Below are 24633 nucleotides of genomic sequence, written 5' to 3' on the forward strand. Positions count from 1 at the left end.
TTTTTTTAAATAAAAAGACAAACTTATTCGCCATCTATCGTTTGAATTCGGTAAAAATAAGAGAATTTTTTTTAAATATTCATCATTATTATCAATTTGTACAAAAGACAACAAAAAAAAATTCCTATCGGATGCTTAAAAAAGAAAAAATAAATGAAATAAATCACATACCTGACCTGTTTACGCAATCTATTACTACTACTACTATATTATATAATCATCAAATATATCAATCATAATTTGATCCATTTGATGGTAAACCTGAACGTGTAAATAAATAAAAAAAAATTTCACCCCCTCTTGATTAAGATCAAAAACCAGTTCTTTTTTCGTTTGTTCGGTGTTGGTGGTTGAAAAGAATTGTAATTATTTCACAAAGCGAAGGCGGGCGGGCGAGGTTTTTCTTTTCTTTTGAATGATCATCATTATTCGATTATTAAGTGTGTGTGTTTGTGTGTATTTAATGACCTGACCTGTGTCTTGAACTACTCAATCAAAACAAATTTACAAATACAAATATTATAAGTTAAAGCTAAATAGTTAGTGAATTAAGTCTGCCCGGATAAGAACAGCAAGATAAAAGAAAAAGAAAAGAATCCTGCTGTTGACCTTTTTCAATAATTCATTCATTCATTCATTCATTCATTTTTTTTCGCTTAGATTTTCTTTGATCATCATCCAATTCAATTCAATTCATTCATTAATTTATTCACACGGAACAAGAATTCAAGTCATGCGTCGTCTTAAATTATGATTGATTTTCAAACGGGAAGAATATAAGATATCTTCAAAGTTTGTTACTCTGTTCATTCTCTATTTATTCAGAATTTTTTTTTCATTGGTCAATCATCAATTTATATTGTTTATCTATAGAATTTTGTTTGTTTGTTGTTGTTTGTTGTTTGTTAAAATTTTACGAGGACAATGACTAGATGATTCATCGACCATTATATTGTGAAAGAAATATTTCTTTTTTTTCGTTTTCATTTTTAGCTAAGAAAAAAAATCCAAATTAAAAAAAATGAGGCCCAAAAACATCCAATTCATTTCAATTTGAGAATTTCAATGAAAATGAAATCGAACACAACAACAACAGAAGAAGAAAAAAAACACCATAGAAAATAGATAAGAAAGTGATGAGCAAAGATGTATGAATCCTTATGAAAAAGTTTGGAGCGAACATCTTTTTTTTTTTTTTTGTTGGTGAAGAAGAAGATGCTATGTGATATTTATGTTATATGTTTTTTTTTGTTACCTAATACTATCCAAAATGGAATTGCAATGCAACCATCACCCCTCTCTCTCTCTCTCTCTCTCACTATCTTATTGAATCTTACCGTGCACCCTCTCTCTATAAACTAACCATTATATAACTACTATAAACACCCTCATTCAATCTTGTCATTCCCTCCAAAAAAATTTTGATGACGCGTGTCAAAGCTCGTGAATTAGTGTTTCTATTATTATGTTTTTAGTGTGTGTGTCGACATGGCGAACATAAATTTTTTTTTCCGTCGCGACAAAATGTAATATGATGATGATGTGAAAATATGATGCGTATTTGTGTAAAGAAAAACGAAATTTGGTAAATGAAAAACAAAAAAAAAAAAAAATCTTGCTCATTCACACACACACAAAAGCATAGCGCGCATCAATGTTCCATGTTATACCATAGGATACTATAGGATCTTTTATCTTTCATGTTGTCTTCAGTGTTGTTGTTGTTGTTGTTGTTGTTATTGTTGATAATAACATTGCAATTGTAATGATCCAATATATATTGGAATTTTGTTTTTGTTGCTGAGAGTTGTTTGCAAAAAATAAAAGAGATAGAAAGGAAAGCATCTCTAATTTGGATGCCACAACCTAATAAATATTGAAAAAAGATACACACTTAGTAGTTACGTACTATTTGAATATTGCCCAATTGTTATTATTATTGTTAGCGCGCGCGTTCTCTTTCTTTTTTCCATATTATACACATTTTCCCATTCCCGATTAATCGAATCCTTGTTTTGTCGTCGTCTTGTCTCTTTTATAGCGAGTATAGCGAGTAGCCACTCTCCCTCTCCAAAGTTTTTTGTTGTTGTTGTATTCTTCCTCAACGTACGCATAAATGTTTTGGTCACATTATTGAAAAAGATACATATTACGGGAAATGATAGACGTTCAGAATAATGTTGGATATAGTTTTTATTGATTCTATAAATTTATTCATTAATTTAGGCAATACAAATGATCAACATAATTGATTGTGACCATAATCTATATAGGAAAGAGAGAGAGAGAGAGAGAGAGAGAGAGAAATGATAATAATATAAATTAGGGGAGGGCAATCACTGCCGAATTTTTCCTTCACTTTTTTTTTCTTTTTTTTTGGGATGCTTTGTCGTTGTTTTATTATCATTTTTTTTCTATGTTCCATGTATATAATATATACATGTCTATAGGCCGCGCTTATATATTGTATATATACGCAAACAAATATACATTTTATATATATGCAGACATAGGGCAATTGTTGTTATCATCATCATCATCATCATCATCATCAACAACAATAACAACAACAACAACAACAACAACAACATCATCATCAACAATAATAATATCGACATCATCATCAAATTGATATATGTACCACAATATATAATAATAAAATGATATATTTTTAATAATAATAATAATAATAATAATCGGATAGTGTAATTTGGTCTACGACATTGAATTATTATTATTATTATTATTAACAGCAACAATCGATCGATATTGTTATTTATTATTGATTAAATTAATGATGATGATGATGAAGATATGTTTTTTTTATGTTGTGTATCTTATGGCAAAAAAAAAATGAAATTAATTAATTGAATAATTTCATCAAACGATTTTTGATTTTGCTTTCCGGAATTCGACGAAAATAATTTTTATAATTATTAAAATAAGAAAATTCTACCTGACCATTCATCATTGTCATTGTCAATTTTTTATTTCAGTCCACTTATGGACCACATTTAAGAATATAATCTGATTTGTTGTTGGTATTTTTGTTTTTTTTCATTCATCCATCAATTTATCTGCTTTTAAATGTAGAAAGTGTGTTTGTGTGTAAATGCGAAATAATAACAAAAAAAAATATTTGATTGATATCGCCTATATTTAAATTTTTATCATATCTATTCAAATAAGTAAGTTTAAAATTTATTCTTACGAATAAATAAATCAATATAAAATGATTAATTTTTCTCTTCTGTTAAAACAAACAGCTGACAATTTGACAACAATAATAATAATAATCCTTATTTTAAAAAATAAAAATAAAAAATAATATCCGATTGAAATGAATGATTGGAAAATAAAGCCAAATAAAAACAATTTGGCAATAATAATATTATTATTATCATCATCATCATAATAAACAATCAATTTGTTTTGATTTGATTGAAAATCAATCAATCAAATCGAAACAATATCGATAATCATGGATCCATCAAAATGGATGGATCCATATAGTCATCATCTACGACAAGTAGCATCATCAACATCAACGGCAACAAGAAATCATCAGTTGATGAATAATGCTGTTTGTCAATCACAACAAATGATGACTCAAAACAGAAATGGTCTACATCATCACGTGGCTGCTGCTGCTGCTGTTGCAGCTTCCAGTGTCAATACACTTCCATCATCAAATAATTGTCAACAGCAGTCGACCAAAAATTTAATTATCAGTAATGCGACCAAGACAAACCAAAAGCAACAACAACATCAAATGAATCAATATGGAACAAAAACGTTGAATCAGACAACCGCTGTTGAAACTGATCACCAATCATTTATAAATAGCCATCATTATCGATCTACGAATTGTTCACCGTGGTTATTTCATAATTCAAGACAACAGCAACAACACACCAATCATATTGACAATTCATCATCATCATCATCTTATGATATTAATGGCCATACCGATAATGCAGCTTCGAATGTGCCATCATTCAATTCAAATCCATTTGCAGGTCATTTGCCACCACCACCGCATCATCATTCAGGAGTTTATGATACTAATTTTGCTGCAGCAGCGGCAGCTGCCGCATCGTTTGCCGCTCATCAACAATCACAAACTTCAACAAAATCCTCGGCTAATCAATATTTGTCATCAATGGCTTCAGAGTTCGGATTCATGGATCCGACCACAATGACAATGAACAATAAGTCAAATGTTGTTGATAATTCATCCAATTATAAAAATGGGATGAATGGACCAACGTCTGTCGAACCAATACAATCTTCGAGAACATCGGTCAAAGGAATGAACAATATGCATGCAACGTCAAATGATTCCTTTATGGATAGTGCATCTTCATTAAGAGATTATCATAATGGTTTTTTCTGTTCACATTCATTGCAACCATCAACAAATGGTTGGCACCAAAATTTTTCAAATAATAATGGACATGTGTTTGATCATCATCATCACCATCAGCAACAACAACAACAACATGGCCACGTGATGAATAGTGTAGTTACTCCTGAAAATGTGATTAATACAACGAATTCGTCACGTGTTCATTCAAATAATATAAATGTACCGTTATCTAACTGTATGACTCCACATGGTTTGCCCACCTGTCCTTCAAGTTCCAATAAAGTCAATTCATCAACAACGTCTAATCAACATTTGTTATCGACCAAATCTCATCACAATAATAACAAAAGTGATAATAATCAGAATCTAAATAATAATACTGCTAACTCTTTAAATACGAATAATCATCATCAAAAACCATACCAAAATGGTAATACATCTTCGACGGCAGCATTATCATCACATTCGTTTCCAAACATTCATCAAGCTCCTCTTCAATCAAAATATGATCTAATGCAAAATCTATCATCATCAATGAATTCTTCGAATCGTAATAGTCACAATTATCACCATACACATCAGAATTCGTTGGTTGATCCATCTGGTTTAGGTGTCAAATTTGCGCAAGCAGCAGCTCAAGCTCATGATCACTATACAGCAGCTTGTTTAGCTGCCGCACAGGCTATTCATCATCAGAATAATGAATATGCGGCGTTTCAACAACAACAGCAACAACATCATCATCAATATAATCATCCGCCGTCGCAACAACAACAGCAACAAGCTGCGAATAATGTTAATCATAAATCTGATTCAACCGCATCTCATGTTCATCATCAGCAATATATGTCTTCGGCTGCGATGAACAATGCATATGCGGCTGCCGCAGCCGCTGCACATAATCATCATCATCACAATGGTAACAATTGTTATCAATCTTCAGATTATCCAACACAGTTAGCGACAAACTTTAAGCGAGGATCAACAAATCATCAACAGAATTTTCTAAATTATCCATCGCCATATTTATTTCCAACGATAACACATCCTCATCATACAGATGATTTTCCAATGAATTCGAATCCGTTCAAAACGCATCATCATTCGAATTTATTTTTTACCGATGATGTCTATACTCCTTGTATATCCGAAACCAATAATGTTTATCATAATCATCATCAACAACAGCAACCACCACCACAGCAACAACAACATCAAACAACCTCGACGTCTAGTAAATCGTCTTCAAAAACTCGAAAAAATAATTCATCACAGAAAGTCAACAATAATAAATTAAACAGTTTATATCAACCAGAATTTGTTGCTAATTCGACAAATTCCTGTACGCCAACTCCAGTGGCCAATATCAATGGAAGTAATTGTTGTTTGGCTAATCAATCTCCGATTACCAATAGTAATAATAATACAATCTCAAGCAATAATTGCGCATCACATTCACGTTGTTCATCGGTGGCCAGTACTCATAGTGGCCATGCTCAACAACAACAACAGCCATCGATCGTAACAAATGATACATACAATTATAATTATCCAAGTCCAGTTACAACAAATCTTTCCGGGCACTCACCTTTTCAACAAACCAGATCGAGTACATCAAATTCTAGTCATTCCAGCATTAATTCTTCATGTGCTCTAAGTACAGCAACCAATGGTTCACAAAATATTCAAAGTAATTCTGTTAATGGTGGTACTGGTGTAGAATATTCAAACTATGGAACACCAAATTCAGCACCACCATTTCAGACATCAACTACAACGATTGGAAATGTATCGCAAACTCCAACACCGACACCCGGTTATCCAACACCACCCAGTAGCGTTGGTCATTCAAATTCTCGTTGCAATTCGAATGAAGAATTGTCACCATTTTCAAATAATTCTATGTCGAGTAATATGAGCCACCAATCTTATGGACGGAATGATTATAATAAATCAACAAGTTCTTGTGGCTCACAAATATCACCTAAACAAGTTAACAATAATATTGATAGTACGAGCAATATGTCGGAAAGTTTATCGAATTTTAGTTCTTGTATGGTTGCCGCTGCAGCTCAACAGCAAAATACTTCAAATCAGCCATCACAACAAAGCTCTCCAAATTTATATACTTCAAATGTGATGGATAATAATGCTTATAAATCTCCTCAATATTATTCCATCAATAATGGAGCATCGGTTACATCGATGTCTTCAAGTGATTCAGCCGAAACGACTGGTTATGGAAATTATGTTGATCCAAGTAATGATTCATCACTTGTTGGACAATTGGCAACGACAACCAATCAAACATCGTCGACAACAATAAAACTTCAGATGGATGACCAAACATCTACTTTAACGTCTTATGATTTCAATAGCTATTCTGAATCAAATTCGGAGAATTCATTCGGCCATAATTCATATCCTGAAGCATCTAAAGCCAAATTATCTTCTTGTATAAAAAATCCGGAAGAACAACATCTTCAATCATCGGATAATTCTCTTCTGATTTGTCATGAAAATAACAAAAATAATGAATATTTACAACAACAAGATGATGATGATGATGATGGTATTGTTGATGATGAAGACGACGATGACGATGACGAAGATGATGAAGAAGAAGATGATAATGAAAAAGATGATTTCAATTTAAGCAGCTTCGAATCTGTGATACAACCAATCGTCAATAATGTTGATCTATATGATAGTAAACTTCACCCACAACGGCCATCGCCACATTCTGATCAGCAACAATCATCCAATATTGTCCAAACAATAAACATTAATGATGGTGTTATGGAACCAGAAGCAGTTTCATTCGAATCGACAATAGATGAATTGAATTTTATTCCATCAAGAGCATCGACAACTTCTACATCAGCAGCAGCTATAGATGTTATACAAAATGATAAGAGCAGTGATAACTATGCTAATCAACCTCAACAAATTACAACCATGACCTTTCAGGAATCTAGTCATGATACCAATATACCGGATAACCGAGTGATTAACGATGAATCAAGATCTACAACTGTTGCAACTGAAATGAGTTGTAATGTTTCGATCGAATCATTGATAGATTCATTACCAAAGCCAGAATGTCATTTACCAACCGTAGATAAATCCAATAATACTGGTGCGGAATTGATTTCACATGAAGTTGTACGAACGGCCGACACTAATAAAACGGTGATAAATGAGGGTCATCACCATAATCAACATGCTGATATCTTTCTATCTGATCTGGCACCTTTAATGAATGACAATTCGAAAATAGCTTTGATGGAATCCACATTTAAAAGATCAATAGAAACAACCGTTCAAGAACATACGAATGTTGCTAATGGAAATGGAGCAACATTCGATAAAATACAGAAAAGTCTTTTTGATGATCATCAATTGCCGACAGTTGAATTTAATCACAAACCGAATAAATCAACATCTTCACAACCATCAGTGATTATTCCAGGCGCAGAAGAAGATCCTGATAATCAATTCAGGGACGTTGATGAATTTCTTAAAAGTAACTATAAAGAATCTCCAGTAAATCCTACAGATACTACTTCGAATTCCGAATGTAGAAATGAGTCTATTGATACCAAAGTCACCTCGGCTATGCCAATTTCACATTCATCGAAGCAAATCGATCAAGATTCCTCTATTCCCATCATTCAACAGGTTTCAAATGATCAGCTAACTTCACCACAAAAGTTATCATCTTTGCCTTCTTCGATAGAAACGTCCATATCAAATTCACAAGCTCGAAAATCTTCTTCAAAAAATACTCATTCAGAATCCATTTCAAAAAGTGGAAATCAATCGAATGATACAAAAAAGCAACAAAAACATAAAACTTTAACAAATAAGCGTAAATTAGATACAGAAAATATTAATAAAGATGATGTATGCACCATAAAAAAATCGAAAAAAGATAATTCATCTAACAGCTCTAATAAATTAAAATCTCGTTGCCACTCAAATGACCAAAAATCGAAGAAAGCAGAAAAAAATAAAAATAATCCCGTAGAATCAAATACAAATGATAATACTTGTCTATCATCGACTATAGAAAAAGATAAACAAGATACTATAGTGGTAAAAACGAAAAAAGCCAAAACAGTCAATACGCCACAAATATTCTCAGCAAATCACACTACTAATAAAGATATCAACAATTCAACAATTAAATCAATAACCGATCTCTCCAATGAAAATCAGCGTCTGATTCTTCCTGTGTTATCTTCAATAATGCCTGCAACAAAAAATAATCTCACCAAGAATAAGAATGAAAAGAAAAAAGTTGCCAACACTCAAAATATCACAAATAATAAGAGAAAACAAATTAGCTGTAATTTTGAAGTTAAAAACAAAAATTTAGCTATACAATCTAAAGTAGATAAAAAATCTGTTAAAAGCGGCAAAAATGATAAAAAACCAGCTAAGAATAATGTTAAACAACTTTCAACATTGGATAAAAAATCAAAAATTTCATCATCATGTTCTGAAGTGAAAGAAAATTGTAATAAAAATATTCCGACAACAACATCAATAACGATGGCCACAATAAAATCATTACCTATCTTATCTTCGAATTCCATTTCCTCTTTATCAATGAATGACAAATCAATACCAATAGCTCCTAAAGACATATCGAATAATCATATATCAAATATTCAAAACTCTTTAAAATTGAATAGTATAATAAACAATAAAAAACTTGCAATTTCACATCAACCGTCACAACAATCATCGAAAACAAAAAACGATTGCAACAAAAAAGAATCGATGAATAAAAAACCTGTGAAGAATCATACATCAGAAAATAAACCGTTATTGCCTTCACCATCAATATCGACAAATAAACTGAACACAACAACTGTTGCTGCTAAAGTAAAAAATGATCTTTCAAACTTATCACAAACTATTACAACTAAACCCAGAGTATCATTGGTCACCAACAACAACAATACCAATCAACAACAGGCATTAATATCGCCGAATCTTTTTAACGCTTCTCAATGTTTGAATGCAGCTAAACCTTCGGCGGTGAATCCACCAACTTTGACAAACGTTACTCCAACATTGATTGTCAATCAAGGTCATCATTCTGTTCAACCATATCAAGTGTCTCCAATGACCAACGCTGTTCTGATTTCGATTCATCCGGCTAATACTACACCGATTCCATCATTGACAGCACAATCTTTTATAGCGTTGAATACACAAAGTGTCGCTAGTTCGACTACTAGTAACACAACGACAACCACCATCGGATGTAGTCCAAATTCATCTCGTCGAAGATCTCAAGATAAGAAGATTTCAACTATTCGTGAAGGTTTGATGCGAACGGGTGATTTTGTTGTCGCTGAAGAAGAAGCACATTTGGATTTACCTGTCATTTGGCGTATAGAAGGCAAAAGTCTTTTGCAAAGATTCGAACCATCAGAACAGAATGGAATCACCATCTACATTAATACTTCTTCGGTAAATTTCTTTTGAATTTTTAATTGAATTCATTTCTTATTTTTTTTCAATCACTCAGTATTCGGCCTGGAATCCTACAGTCAGACAAAAATATCTTGGATTAGACGTGAGAATTATGGGATGTAATCGAACAAGAATTGTTGTAGAAAAAATAGGCCTTACTCGTAACAAAAATGAAAGGTAATTCAAACCAGAACTTTAATTTCAGACAATAATAATTTTTAGTCATATACTCCACAGAGATGTTTCTAGCATCAATGAAAAAGAGAATAATTCGTTGCCAACTGATTCATCGCCTTCAAATGTTACTAATTGTTTTGAAAATTTTGAAGTATTAATTCAAACATTGATCAGTCAGGCATTGGATCCGAATTTTATTGCCGAAATTGTCAAAGAAAATGGTATGAATTTTTGTTTGTTTTTTGTTTTGAATTAATATTGATCATATTTTCTCCACAAACAGATGATTATTTCTTATCACATATGCAGGCAATCGAAGAAGTTTGTCATTCACGTAGGACACGTTTTATCGCCAAATTCAAATGGGACAGTGTTATACTAAAAAATTTCGAAACATTTACCAACATACAGATCAATAAGCAAAATAATGTTGGAGACCTTCGATGTCGGGTATGTCATTTCGTAATAATTATTTTATTTTATTTTAATTATTTGAAATTAAAAAAAAACAGTCATGCCATGACAATTGGAGTACTAAGATATTGTATTTTGATGGTGAACCATACAATCGTGATACTTTGGAAAAATTATCTAATGATGCTATCGTTGCCGCATCGACCGATAAGAAAGTTAAAATTGCTGTTTGTGATAATTGTACAGAGAAAATTTTTCTTTTTTCCAAATTATATCATCATAGATTAAATTTTTTCCTGTTATGCAAAGCAAAAGTAAGCAATGTTTTTTTAAAAAATTTTTTTTATACATTGTTGATATTTTTGTATTCAATAACAGGTTGAGGAAATACAAAGCAAAGATGCCAATAAAGAATCCCATATAATTTTACATGAATGTCTTCAGGATAATGTTTGGATGAAAAAAGTTTGTTCAATTATTTATTATGTGTTAAAATTGAAAAAGATTTCTAACTTTTTATTTTTTTTTTCTATTGATGATTTAGATATTCCAAGAGCTTGAAACATTACTGTACACTTGTGACAGTCAATGTTGAACGAGTCTTTTTTTTCAAAAGTCAACACTTTATCTATCGAGTTTCTTCATTTGGATTGACCTTTTTTTGGTGATGGTCATATTCCAGTCACATGCCTTAACTATTCAATTTAATTATCAACTTGTCAACTATTCGGGCTTCAAAATACTATCCGATCTATTGTCTAAATTTGAATGAATTTTATCTCGACACTCTTCACTCCCCTTACGACAATACCAACAACAATATTTTATGCTTTTTTTTTGTAAATACTTTTTTCTTTATTATTAAATCAGAATAATTTTTCTACATGCAAAAATATTCAAAGAATAAACTTTTGTACATAGGTTTTTTTTAAAAAAAATACAGCCATATTTTGTGTATATCCATACATCAATCATCAATTAGAGAAAATATTATAACATTTATTAGAGCCAGGTGCATGTGCAAATCTCATGATCATCATCATCGACAAATCTATATAGTTCAAACAAAATATATGATTTTTTTATTAATAATATTATGATTTTGTAACTAACTGATTTTTAATCACAAAAAAAAACATAAGCCTACATCACCTTAATGATAATCCATATTCTATATAGAATTTTTTTTTTGTATTTCGTATATAAATAGATTTCATCACATATACAACAACAATGATCATCATACAAAATAAAAAAAATATATGCGTTGTTAACATACATATGTATACTTGTTGCTTTTGTCACTTTTTTTTCCTGATGATTTCATTAAAATAAGAATAAAAAATTTCAAAAAATAAATGTTTATCATTTTTTTGTTTTCATAACAAAATGATCATGAAAAATTCCTATTACAATCATGACCATTAAAAATATGATTTTTTTTGACTTGTTATTGTTGGTTAACTATATGGAAACGCTAATGAAACGCCCATTATCTAAATATAGATTGTTGATTTAAAAAAAAAAAATTTTGGGTTTAATTTATCAAATATTGATGGAATATATTTTTTTCAAAAAAAAAGAAGTAGTGACATCTATCCGAATTAATTGTAGCTATAAAACACGTTGCTTCGATACATATATTTCAACTTATCATTTGAACATCAATGAATTGATGAAAATACAAATCATTCTTTCTTTTTTTTTTTTTTTTTTTTGGTAGTAGCATTCATCAAAGTATGTATATGGATTTGTTCTAACAGTTTGATTAAATGATGTGTGTGTGTGTGTCTATGTCAGGTGTGCGTTTGGTCTTTCAATATTTGGTTGGTTGTTGGTCTCGCCGATCATCATTGTCGTCGTCGTTGTCGTTGTTTTTCGATTTCATTTCGTTTCGTTTTTTTTTTGTTTTGTTTAACTCAAACACACCATCAAATCAACCAACACCTCCTCAAAAGGAATAAAAAAGACTCACATTTCTCATGTAGTTATTACAAAAAAAAAAAATTTATGTTCGTCATTTATCGTTTTTTTTTCAAAATCGAAACAATAATCAATTCAATTTATCAATTCAAGTTCTGAATTGAAAATTTATTGAATTTAAAAAAAGCAAACACATTATATTCATCCATAAAAAGCTTTCTTTTTTTTGTTCACCTTTTGCTTCTAATCTTTATCTTCGTTAATATTTCATCATCATCATAATTTGTCTGATCTTTCTATCATTTTTTTTTTATTAATAAGTTTACTTTGTACAACAAAGAGCACGAAAATACTAATATTCCACCGCCTTTTTGATCACGAACACAAAAATTATCGTTTTAATTTCATACAGAATTTTTTTTTACACTTTTACCGGCATTTTCCTTATTTTCCGAAAAGCTATTTTGTGAAAAGATTTGAATAAATATAGTTTTGTATTCGCACTATCATAATTATCATCCATAATGCCTGCCGCTGCCAATGTTGAACGAATCAATGCTGAATCTGGTGGTAATCAACAACAGAATAGCAAGATTGTAGCAAACAATAACAATAATTGTAATGTTGTTCAAGAACCTAACAAAATTGTAAACACAATAATCGAAAAAAAGATTCGTAACCTGGAAAAACGAAAGGTGAAAAATTGTTATTTTTATCAAAAATTTCTAATAAATTTTTCTTTTTAATTAAAGGCTCGTTTACTCGAAACCAAGGATAAAGCTGAAAAAGAAACATTAGCTAAGGAACAACTTGATGCAGTAAAAAAACTCGATTCCGTTGTCGAAATGATCGACATGCTTAAAGAGATCAATAAAAATATTCACGACAATCTCAATGATGTAAGAAAAATTTCATTTTTTTTCATTAATTTGATCATTTTTTTAAATATTTTTTTCAAAGTATGCCAAACAACAAAAGAAACAACAGAAAAAGGAACAACAAGAAAAATTGATCGAAAGAAACCAATGTGAATTGGAACGAATCAAGTTATTTCTTCGTATCCAGAAAATTTTGCCTTGTGTTACATATCTCAAACAACATTACAAACAAGAGGATTCATCGAATAACAATGATACTGATAATGTTTCCAAAATCGTAAGATTCATTTTCATTTATTAATTTGTTCGGTTTGTAATTTTTTCTATAATGATAAAATCTAGCATTTTGATGACAAACATATTGATGCATTGGAAAATCTGGCACAATTTTCAAAAGATTCGAATGCTGATCTTGATGAATTTGCCGAAAAAGTTCATCTGATCCTCGACGGTAGTAAGAAAGAATTTTCGAATGGAATCACTCATTTGGAAATGAAGGAAATGTGTGTCAAAATTATTGAGAATAAATGTCTTGATAATATCCATTCTACATCCAAACCTGAAATTTCAGACGAACCATCAGTGGATTCAAGTAATGATGATTGTTCTGAAGTGAAGGTGGCCGATGTCTCTACTGACGAATCTCAATCAAAGGTAACTATTTTTCTTGATTGAAAAATGTTTAATTATCTTTTTTTTCCAAGACCAACGAAAAGCCTCAGTTAGCCAATGTTGATTCCGAAAATCATATGCAATCTTCATCCGCTGCATCAGCAAAACCACAAGTGGAAACTGATTTGCAAAAGGATCCTGCTGTCATCGCATCCGGTTTTGCTTATCCACCTTTCACAAACGGAAATTGTCCTGTTAATTTTCTCCCAGCGACCAATACAGGAATCGAATATTCCCCTTTACTTTTACACCAAGCTGTTGGTTCGATTCCATCACAAACCTTCACTAATCAGAACTATGTTAACTTCATTCCTAACAAAGTTCCAATTTTCGATCCTTCTGTTCCGGTGGTTTCTAGCAATCAGGCTTCAATTACGGACATAATGCCTTGTAATCCAGTTGAACAAAATCAAGATTCTACTAATAAATTCAATGGTCCGATGAATGATAAAATTGACCTAGCTGAAAACGTGGAAAAACCGGAAAATTTTAATAATGGAGATATAACTAGTCAGCAAGAGAATGATTCCATCAACAAGAATAACGATTCGTCTCAAGTAATGAATGGTCATAGCGGTTACCCGAAACGATCAAATTATCGTGGTCGAGGTGGAAGTGGCGGAAGAGGAAGTTCATCTTTTCGGGGTGGTCGTCCTACTAATCCCAAAAATTTTGGTGGCTATTTTAGCGGTGGTAGTGGACACCAAACTAATCCAGTTAAAAATTTCAATGGAACAAATCGACCATTGATTCGTCAGAATGGTGGTAGTCGAGGATCATATCGTGGTTCAAACGAACGAGGTAATGGAGTTAATCGTAATCATTACAATCCGAATATTAACAATCAACAACCACAAGGACCAAGTGCCGCATTTGCTTTGAAACCATAATTTCATGTTGGAAATGAAGTGTAATATATCTACATCTAAAATACGGAAGATGGTTTTGCTCAAACCATTTAATAATTAAAATGGCGATAAATTTCCTTTGGTATAAATTTTTACGATTTTTTTAAATAAAATTAAACAAAATTATGTTGTAAATTCTAATACGTTTGTTTTGAATGGTTTACTATTTCTGCTTGAATGAGACATGTGTTGAATATAAATAATGATAAAAAAATAAATAAAAAATGAAAATTATCATTTAATGGAAACAATCAAGAAACAAGATCGTTCTTCTCAACGGCTTCGAGATCTTAATCCTTGTTACGACGAATCGCTCATTTCCTTAAAGTGTCAAGAATCCAAGGGTAAAGATCATTGTGAACGAGAAATTGCCAATTATAAAACTTGTACGGATTTTTGGAATCAAGTCTATGATCTTCGTAGATTTATGGGAATTCGACCATTTTCACCCAAAGGAGAAGAACGTCAACAAATCGTTGATTCATTGAAAAGATCAAAAAATCCAAAACAAACTCTTAGAGAAATATCAGAAATCTATAAACATTCAAAGCAATGATACGTTTGAATCGTTGGTTGAATTTCATCGATTACAATCGTAATGTTTCATATTTCACTTCATTAAGCAATCATGTTAATAATTTAGCTCAACATACAAAGACTGTAAAACAGAGTAAAAATCGCAAAGGACTTTTTGGTCATCAAGTTTTGGCCGATTCTAATGGATTCTATATTTTTCGCCAAAATGCAATAACACGAGCCGAATATTTAGTGAATGAAGCCATATCCGATAAACGAAATCGAAAAATTGTACAAATATTTGATGAATTATCTAATTCACTTTGTAAAGTTGCTGATCTTGCCGAATTCATTCGAATCGCACATCCGGACCGAAATTATACCAATGCAGCTGAACAAGCAAGCATCGCAATTAATGCTGAAGTTGAGAGACTGAATACCAATCGTGTACTGTATGATTCATTATTAAAAGTCGTTCAAAATAATGATATCGTACCGACAACTCATACCGATGATTATGTGACTAAACTTTTTCTTTTCGATTTCGAACAATGTGGAATACATTTGGATGATAAAGTCCGTAATGAAATTGTCCGTTTAAATGAACATATTCTTCATGTTGGAACCTATTTCATGTACGGTACAACCAAACCACGAATCGTTTTGAAAAAAGAAATTCCCGAACATCTATGGAAATATTTTTCGATCGATAACGATAAGTTAGTCATTTCTGGTTTGCAAAATGAATCGAATGATTCTCAACTTCGTGAAATTTCGTTCAACCAATTTCTTCAATATGATGATCATCAAGAACAACTGTTATTGGAATTGATTTATTCTCGACTTAAATTGGCTAAGATTTGTGGATTTAATTCATTTGCTCATAGAGCTATCAATGGTAGCATTGCAGGAAGCCCAGAGTTAGTCTGGAATTTAATCGATACTGTGAATAACTTGATACGTCACAAATCGGAAAAAGATTTCAATTATATGCACAAATTAAAGTCAGAAGAAACTGGCAATTTATCTGCTCAGTTGATGCAATGGGATGTGCCTTATTATACTCAGAGTCATAAAATTAAAAAGTTTGGTCATGATATTACTCAATCTAGTCCTTATTTTTCAATTGGTAGTTGCATGGAAGGGTTAAATTTGATTTTTCAATCTATATTCAATGTAGAATTGAAAATTGATGATACCACTCAAGAAGATCTATGGCATCCATCGGTGATGAAATTATCAGTCAACGATCAAAAAACTAACAAAATTTTGGGTTATATTTATTGTGATTTTTTCGTACGCTCTAATAAACCATATAACGATTGTCATTTTACTATTCAAGGTGGATGTGATCTACCAAATGGTAAGCTTATCAAAAAATCAAAAATAATTCATATTAATGATTGTCTAATTATTAAAGGAGAATATCAATTGCCGATAGTCGTTGTATTTCTAAATTTTCCCAACGCTACATCATATTCGCCTACATTATTGACACCATCGATGGTCGATAATTTGTTTCATGAAATGGGTCATGCCATGCATTCAATGTTAGCCAGGACTCCTTATCAACATATAACCGGAACAAGATGTTCAACAGATTTGGCTGAAGTACCTTCTATATTGATGGAACATTTTGCTAATGATCCACGTGTTGTATCGAAATTTGCCAAACATTACCAAACCGGAAAGCCTATTCCAGAAAATCTTTTACATAGCTGGGTTACATCCAAACATTTGTTCAATTCCAGTGATTTACAATTACAAATTTTCTATTCGGCCCTAGATCAATTTTATCATAGTGAAAATCCAATGAAAGGCTGTAATAACACAACCGATGTTCTAAATATGATTCAGAATCAATATTATGGTATACCCAACTCATCGAACACATCATGGCAATTACGATTTGGTCATTTGGTTGGTTATGGAGCGAAATATTATTCTTATCTTGTGTCAAAAGCTGTCGCCAATTCTATTTGGAACAAATTGTTCATAAACGATCCATTCTCTTCCGCTGCTGGTCAAATTTATCATGATAAAGTCCTAGCACATGGTGGAGGTAAACCTCCAAAAGAAATTGTGGAATCAATTTTAGATGAAACAATAACTGCAAATTTTTTAGCTAAATCATTGGTTGATAACATTGAATCCAATAAATGATGATAATAAAAAACGATTATTTCTTCTTTTTTTCAAAAAATAAAACATAATTAGCATCTGAATTTTATTATTTTACAATTATTATAATCATCAATGCTCGTAATTAAATAAATTTGTTTTCTTTTCTCGTTTTTGAGTATGTGATCAGGTTTGCGTGTGTATTGGCCAAACATTATCAACAAAATGAATTAATGCAAAATTTTGAAAATTGATTGATTGACAAGAAACAACGATTTTCGAACAGGTGAATGTATGTGTAAGTGTGTGTATGTGCAAAATTAAAATCCAGGATGAAATACCGAAAATGTTTTTTTTTGTCTGTGTGTAAAATGTAATAACCCATAATAACTAATCGGTTTCTGATATATATCTATTCATAATTCCAGAACAGGAAAATAATAATTATCATAATCGAGGATATTTTTATGATTATTTTTTTTTGTTAGTTAAAAATTAATATTTTACAAAAATAGAGATGTGTTTTTGACTTAATCTCTGCGATAATTGAGATGGATAATTTCAAATTATAAACAATTGTGAATGTGAAATAATGAGAAAATAAATGCCGGCTTCTCATTTATTTTTAGTGGGATAGTAGTAATCAACAAAAATAAATTCATTCAATGGATATTTGCCGATTTTATACCGGTCATAGAATCTGTTGTCGATACCGCAATGCTTTTCATTTCGGTTCTTTCTTTAAAAAATCCTTGAGGAGTTCTGCATTCACGAACAGTTATGGTACAATCATTTTCGGTCACATCAGTAACCATTATGTGATCAACGATTTTATTTTGCCGTCGCCAGAATTCCGGTGGCGGTCCAATCGAAAAATTTGACTTGGGCACTTGTTGTTCTTTAACGTTATTTGTTTTGTTTGGACACTCTGGTGGTTCATTATCATTTTCTTTAATAAGCTTTGTAGGTTCCTGTTTACTGATTTCGTTTTTATTGTCATTTTGTTTTTCAAATGACGTTTCTCCAGAATTGGACTATTTATGAAAAAAAAGAAAATTCATTATCACCTAAAACTTTGATTAATTAAAACTTACATCATCATAATCGCCATCGGTCGAATCAACTTGATCACTATTGTCGGTTGTTCGATCACTTTTCAATTTGGATACTTTTGCTTGTGTGGAAGACTTATCCGCTAATGATTTTCTCTTATTATATGCTGTCTCTTTTACTGTCGAGCTCTTTCGAGAAGATCCGTCCTGGCTATTTTTGTTATTGGTTTCAGCGCTAGCCGACGGATTCGTTTCATTTGTTATAGATGCGGTGTTTGATGATTTACCACGACCATTTGCTTTATTGGCCCTTCTTTTCTGTGCTTTATTGAATGAATCAATTAATCGATGATCCAGTATATTTTCTGTAGGTTCCCAGGTATTGTATTTTTTTGACCATCCTCGCCATTTGACAAGATATTCAACCCTATTCTTTCTAGTTCGTTTTTTCAAAATACACTCTGCGGCGAAGACCCGTTCTCCCACCGCCGATAATTCCATGAGTGCTTCAATTTCTGCGATCGCTTGGGGATTAATTTTGGACCGGTTTTAATGATGACACACGGGTAAACAAAAAAAATGAGGAAGTATAAAAAAAATTCCGAAATCTTTTCCCACAACAATGGCAATCGGATTTATGATTGAAATGTATTTTCTATTGTCATTGAATACAACTGACAAAAAAAAACTTTGAAAATGAACGTTAATATTTGTTGACAAACAATAATGACCGATTCAACAAACACTTAGGTAATCTAATTGATCTTTGTCACAAAATGATGATATTTTAGTAACAATAACAAACAAACATAAAAATACAATCAGAATTTCAAATTAAAGATGAAAATAGTTGATAACGGCGTTAATAAAAAAAACAACAAAGATAGGGATGACATACACATTAACAAAAAAAATTATCCGAAAAAAATCATCTTCGTGGTACAACTATTATTCTTTGGCCTGTTTATAATGATGATGCTGTTGTTTTCGTTCGTTTGTTAATATTAATACGTCTTCGATGGAAATTATGCATGGAGGTGGTAATTGGTGGCGGTATTATTATGAAACGGTCGACTTTTTTTTTGTTGTTTTGTTGTTGTTGTTGTGTTTCATTCATTTCATTTCTGTGTGGTTGGTTTGGGTATCATTCGAAGTGGATAATAATTTTATCATTTTGTACATTTATCAATAACAAAATGCGAAATTACGAATGGAGTCGTTATCATTTTTTTCGTAGTAGTAGTATTAATATCTGTAAGAATCTTATCAGACTGCTACTTCTTTCCATGGAATAAAGGTAAGTATTCACGTTAGGCTATAGTCATAATGGAACAGATGTTATCCAAGTAATATACTTTTTAGCAATGGATCTAATGAAATTTCAGTTTTTATTCATTGTGACTGTAGTAATTTTTTTTTTCATTTCTGCTTACTACTTTACCACTATAACAACTCCACCACTCTTATTCGATTCTTTCGTTCGTTTGATCAAGAAAGAAAAAAAAACGAATAAATGCATTTTGTAGAAAAACCGCGCTTGCTTATGCGCGCCAAATATCTTTTTTTGTACCATTTTATAATTGTAGCATCCATAGAGATTTTTTTTTTTTGTGGTTTTTTCCATACCTCTATTATTGGTTTATCCAGGTTTTTGTCATATTATCATGCCTGATCCAACAAATAGATGAAATATCCATACGATAATTGAAACGATGTGATCCTATCAGATTTTTGTTTGTTTGTTGAATACCATAACAATTCAATTTTTTAAATTAATAACAAAACAAAAAAAACTTACAGCACTTAGCAACAGCTGCATACCTATTTCAATAGGGATAGATAATTACAATATTGATTTTAAATATCAAAAGTACAATCTTTCTAGATAGATAGTTGACGTGTCTGATTCATCAATGGCATCATCATCATGCAATAATAATTTCACGATTTCAATTTTCTCCTTTGAATACACAAAAAAAAAACAACAAGAAGACATACACAGCCGAAACAAGTTAAACTACCTGTCAAAGAAATACATTGACCTTAGGTGACCATCCTTTTCGATTCTATCTTTTTTTTTTTGGTAGAAAAAATCAATTATCAATTGATTTCATTTTTTTCATTTATTGATATTTTTGGCTAATGATTTTGATTCATTAATTAAATGGATAACAATAGAAACACATAAACAAAAACAGAAAGAATTGGATTCATTAATTAATTCAAAAATTGTACGTTTCGTTGGCAATATCTAAAAATATATTTGCATTTGATAATAGAGGGGGGAAGGAAACAAACATAAATCATCATCAGAAAATGTTCCATTGTATGTTGATTATGATGGTCAAACCAAATGATAATGATAATGATGATTATTTATGTGGTGCACAAACACTCACATAAATTTGAAATGAATTTCGAAATTTTCAATTTCATTGTCCAAAAAAACCAACAAAACAAAACAATGTTGATTATGAATTTGCATTTGAAATCATTTATTTAGATTTTTTTTTACCAAAAAAAATAATAATGATAATTGAAATTGGATTGTATTGAATGATTGGTGAATGAATATCAAGAGAAAATAATTAATGAATGATGATGATGATTATTGATGATAATGAAGTTTTTTTTGTTGAATATTTTTGCTTGAAAATAAAACATTTTTTTAGCGAATTTTTTTACCCAGATAAAATTTATAATTTGGCAATGAAATTATATTGACAAGTCTATTGGCCATATCCGATGGTATCATTACCATCGGTATATTATCATCATTTGTTCGTAATGTAGGTGGTGGTTGTGGTCTCGGTATATTATTAATATTGATCGGTGTTGGTCGAAGTTTTGATCGTTGTGAAATAGAACTACTGCCAGTAAATGTTGATGTTAACAACAAACCTGTTGAATGTCTTGATGATAATTGTTGTTTGTTTGGTAATGAATTTGTCACTAATGTTGATGTTGGTGGTGGTGGTAGAAGTGGTGATTGATTTGTTGTTTGTAATTTGTTTGGAAATGTTTCAACAAAATTATTACCCGAAAAATTATATTTATAATAATTATCATTAGAACCGGAAACAATTGGTGAATTATAGATGGAATAATTTGTATTATCATATGGTGCATAAAAATTATTATTGAAAAAATTATTATAACGACTGGTATTTAAATTTTGATACGATAAATTTGATGTTGATTTTGTTGATGGAGCAACATGTGTTACTCGTTGACTATGAAATTGAACTGTTTGTCCACGTGGAATTGGTGTTGGTGGAAAAAATGTTTTGGTTGGAATTTCTCCTACCATTCTTGGTTGATTTTGTTGTGGTTGATTTTGTTGCTGACCATAATTAATCGGTAATGTTGTTGCGACGATTTCATTATTAAATGAGGTGGGAAATGTTTGAGGAACATTTGTCGTAGAAAATCGGGATACTGGTGCTGGTTTTGCTGCTGACGATGATGCTGCTGACGATGATGGTTGTTCTTGAATTCGATTCAATTCTACGAATAAATCTTGATCAGTAATATCTTGATCGGGCATTTCATCAGGTGCACTATATTCAACACCAGCTTGATAAGGAGGAGGAATCTTTGAAAATCGAAATGATGATAGATTCAATGGAACAGTTGTGGGTGGCTGATAATTATTCGAATTGGTTAGATTGTAATTTTGATTTATTGTGAAATTGTTTGCGAAGCCACTGTGCTGTCGTGAAGATGGCAAATTGTTATCATTACGAACAAATGTAAAATTTTCTCGATCAAAGCTGTAATTTCCATGATTTGGAGCCAAATCACGTGTTAAACCTTGATCGATGTTGTTGTTGTTAATAAATCGACTTTGATTTAAATTAAAATCATTGCGAAGAATTTGATTGTTGAAATTTTCAAGGCTATAGTTTGTAAATAATGGAGTTGTTGGTGGTTGGCGAAAATTGACTGTTTGTAATTGCAGTGATGATGTTGGTGGTGGTGATGGTGGTTCTAACTGCGGTGTAGGTTTCAGTTGAAACTGTTTTAAAGGTCGCGGCTGTAATTGCGGTAAGGGTTGATCTTGAAACTGTGGTGCAGGCGGTGGTTGCAATTGCGGTAAGGGTTGATCTTGAAACTTTGGTGCAGGCGGTGGTTGTAATTGCGGTAAGGGTTGATCTTGAAACTTTGATGCAGGCGGTGGTTGTAATTGCGGTAAGGGTTGATCTTGAAACTGTGGTGCAGGCGGTGGTTGTAATTGCGGTAAGGGTTGATCTTGAAACTTTGGTGCAGGCGGTGGTTGTAATTGCGGTAAGGGCTGAGCTTGGAACTGTGATTCAAATTGTGGCTGTAATTGCGGTGAAGGTTGCGATTGGAACTGTGATTCGAATTGGGGCTGTAATTGTGGTGAAGGTTGCGATTGGAACTGTGATGCAAGTTCATTTTGTGGTGGTGATTGATTAAGTTCGATTGATGATCGTTGATCTGATTGTGTAATATTTCCAAATATTATAGCTGGATCAAGATCTACTTTCGAATCACGTTCTGGAAGTTTACCAAATAAAACATCTTCTGGTGGTAACGATTGAAGAGTTAAATCACTGAATATATTTTTAATTAAACTTTCAATAACATCGTTAGAACTACGATATGGTGATGATGCAAATGGATTCGATATGGAATGTGAATCATTACCACTTGTACGACTTTCTTCGGTTAACAAAGAGAAATTATTTGATTGATTGAAATTGGTAAAATTTTGCGACAAACTATTGTCGAAAATTTCTGATGAATAGTTTTGTGTTGCTATTGGATCCGATACAATTTGTGGTTCAGTGATCAATTGTTCTGATGCACTTCGACCATTAAGCTGTTCATTTGGAATTAGAAAATAATAAGATTTTCTTCGTTCAATCGGTTGACTGATACCGGTAAAAATAATATTATCATTTTCAATATTTGTTGATGTTTGTTGTTGTTGTTGTTGTGATGATGATAAATTTGAATTGTTTGTACCCGAATAATTTGCCGGAGCAATTAAAAATATTTTTGTTTGTTCATGATTCAAATTCAATGGTAATGCTTTTTGTAATAACCATTGAAAATATTCAATTGCATTTGATTTTAATAATGGCTGTGATAATATTGGTGTTGGTGTTGGTGTTGATAATCGAAATTGATTTGTCGATGATGTTTCATTCAAATTTAATGATGATTGTGTAAAACCATTTTTATAAAATGATGATAATACCAACAACAACAAAAATATCACGACATTTGATTGGTGAATGTTGAACATTTTTATTTTTTTATTTTGGATGATTCAATGATGATCCAAAATCTAATAAATTAAAAAATTGATGAATCGTTTCACACACGATTAAGACACTAATTATATATTTGAATGTAAACAAAAATTACAAAATTTCAATTGACATTGATTGTTTGATTCAAAAGAATCGTTTGAATTTGTTGATCATCATTGATCATCATCGATGTTATTTGCTATTGATTTTTTTTCTTGAAGATATTCAATAGAAAAAATTTCTCCCAAAAACTGTATCGAAGTTTCCCTCCCTCTATTTGTCTAATAATAAATGAAAGAAAAGAGAGAATCAGTTCACCAATGTGTGTTTTTGGATTCGAATGTTTGAATTATCGAAACAAATATGTTACATATAAATCACCAATAGCCGTAAGGAGAAATCGATGAGAAACAAATCAAAACAATTTTATAAATTTTTTCAAAATGAAACAAAATGATTTTTTCCTTTTTTGTTCATCATCCAACATAAATGACAAAACAAAAAATGATAAAGAAATAAAATGATCAGTCGGTCGTTGCTGTCTCGTGTGTGTCTCAAAGATTATCTCTTCAAATGATAATTTTTCACAGATCATACATTGAATATGGATCGAAATGGAATTATCGAATGAATAAATGAATAAAGATGTGTGTTTATCTCTGGGGAAAAAACGAGAGCAAAAAAAAAGAAAGATTTATTCATAATTTCAAATTTGATTGATTTTCATTTTTTGTAACGATAAAACACAATATTTGGAATTTTTGAGGGGGTGTGGAACGAAAAACGAAAAACACGCAAACCACTATCACCTTATAAAAAACAACAGAAAGA

The 24633-nt window shown here is 31.3% G+C and overlaps 5 protein-coding genes and 1 long non-coding RNA gene across 7 annotated transcripts; 3 read left to right on the forward strand and 3 right to left on the reverse strand.

Annotated features, from left to right (window-relative positions):
- The first annotated feature begins 3266 nt into the window (after nt 1-3266).
- Nucleotides 3267-11384, forward strand: LOC113789186 (uncharacterized). 2 transcript variants are annotated; one of them, XM_027338688.2, is made up of 7 exons: nt 3267-9856; nt 9915-10036; nt 10082-10257; nt 10320-10486; nt 10549-10764; nt 10829-10915; nt 10995-11384. In XM_027338688.2, exons 1-7 carry the CDS (start codon nt 3482-3484, stop codon nt 11043-11045), a joined length of 7194 nt encoding a protein of 2397 aa, XP_027194489.2. In that variant the 5' UTR covers nt 3267-3481; the 3' UTR covers nt 11046-11384. The 2 variants fall into 2 exon arrangements, with proteins under 2 accessions (XP_027194489.2, XP_027194490.2); XM_027338689.2 differs by having other exon boundaries at nt 10097-10257.
- Nucleotide 11385: 1 nt separating this feature from the next.
- LOC142646108 (uncharacterized) lies at nt 11386-11953 on the reverse strand. Its single transcript, XR_012847104.1, has 2 exons — nt 11603-11953; nt 11386-11501 (listed from the first exon to the last, which is right to left on the reverse strand). It is a non-coding gene; the product is annotated as an uncharacterized LOC142646108 (long non-coding RNA).
- A 357-nt stretch (nt 11954-12310) lies between these two features.
- LOC113789217 (uncharacterized) lies at nt 12311-14972 on the forward strand. The gene is made up of 5 exons (XM_027338722.2): nt 12311-13068; nt 13126-13272; nt 13334-13528; nt 13594-13905; nt 13956-14972. The coding sequence occupies exons 1-5, from the start codon at nt 12898-12900 to the stop codon at nt 14811-14813; spliced, it is 1683 nt and encodes a 560-aa protein (XP_027194523.2). The 5' UTR covers nt 12311-12897; the 3' UTR covers nt 14814-14972.
- Nucleotides 14973-15032: 60 nt separating this feature from the next.
- LOC113789202 (mitochondrial intermediate peptidase) lies at nt 15033-17535 on the forward strand. Its single transcript, XM_027338704.2, has 2 exons — nt 15033-16710; nt 16768-17535. The coding sequence occupies exons 1-2, from the start codon at nt 15384-15386 to the stop codon at nt 17508-17510; spliced, it is 2070 nt and encodes a 689-aa protein (XP_027194505.2). The 5' UTR covers nt 15033-15383; the 3' UTR covers nt 17511-17535.
- A 15-nt stretch (nt 17536-17550) lies between these two features.
- On the reverse strand, nt 17551-19679 carry LOC113789203 (uncharacterized). Its single transcript, XM_027338705.2, has 2 exons — nt 18563-19679; nt 17551-18502 (listed from the first exon to the last, which is right to left on the reverse strand). Exons 1-2 carry the CDS (start codon nt 19019-19021, stop codon nt 18131-18133), a joined length of 831 nt encoding a protein of 276 aa, XP_027194506.2. The 5' UTR covers nt 19022-19679; the 3' UTR covers nt 17551-18130.
- A 1319-nt stretch (nt 19680-20998) lies between these two features.
- LOC113792807 (uncharacterized) lies at nt 20999-24453 on the reverse strand. Its single transcript, XM_027342750.2, has one exon. It carries the CDS (start codon nt 23793-23795, stop codon nt 21189-21191), a length of 2607 nt encoding a protein of 868 aa, XP_027198551.2. The 5' UTR covers nt 23796-24453; the 3' UTR covers nt 20999-21188.
- Nucleotides 24454-24633: the final 180 nt, after the last annotated feature.

This window comes from Dermatophagoides pteronyssinus, unplaced genomic scaffold (assembly GCF_027571235.1).
Source record: "Dermatophagoides pteronyssinus isolate colony J.1.1.1.1 unplaced genomic scaffold, Derpt_VIB-CSIC_2022.12 sq0001, whole genome shotgun sequence".
In the NCBI taxonomy this organism is placed as follows: Eukaryota; Metazoa; Arthropoda; class Arachnida; order Sarcoptiformes; family Pyroglyphidae; genus Dermatophagoides; species Dermatophagoides pteronyssinus.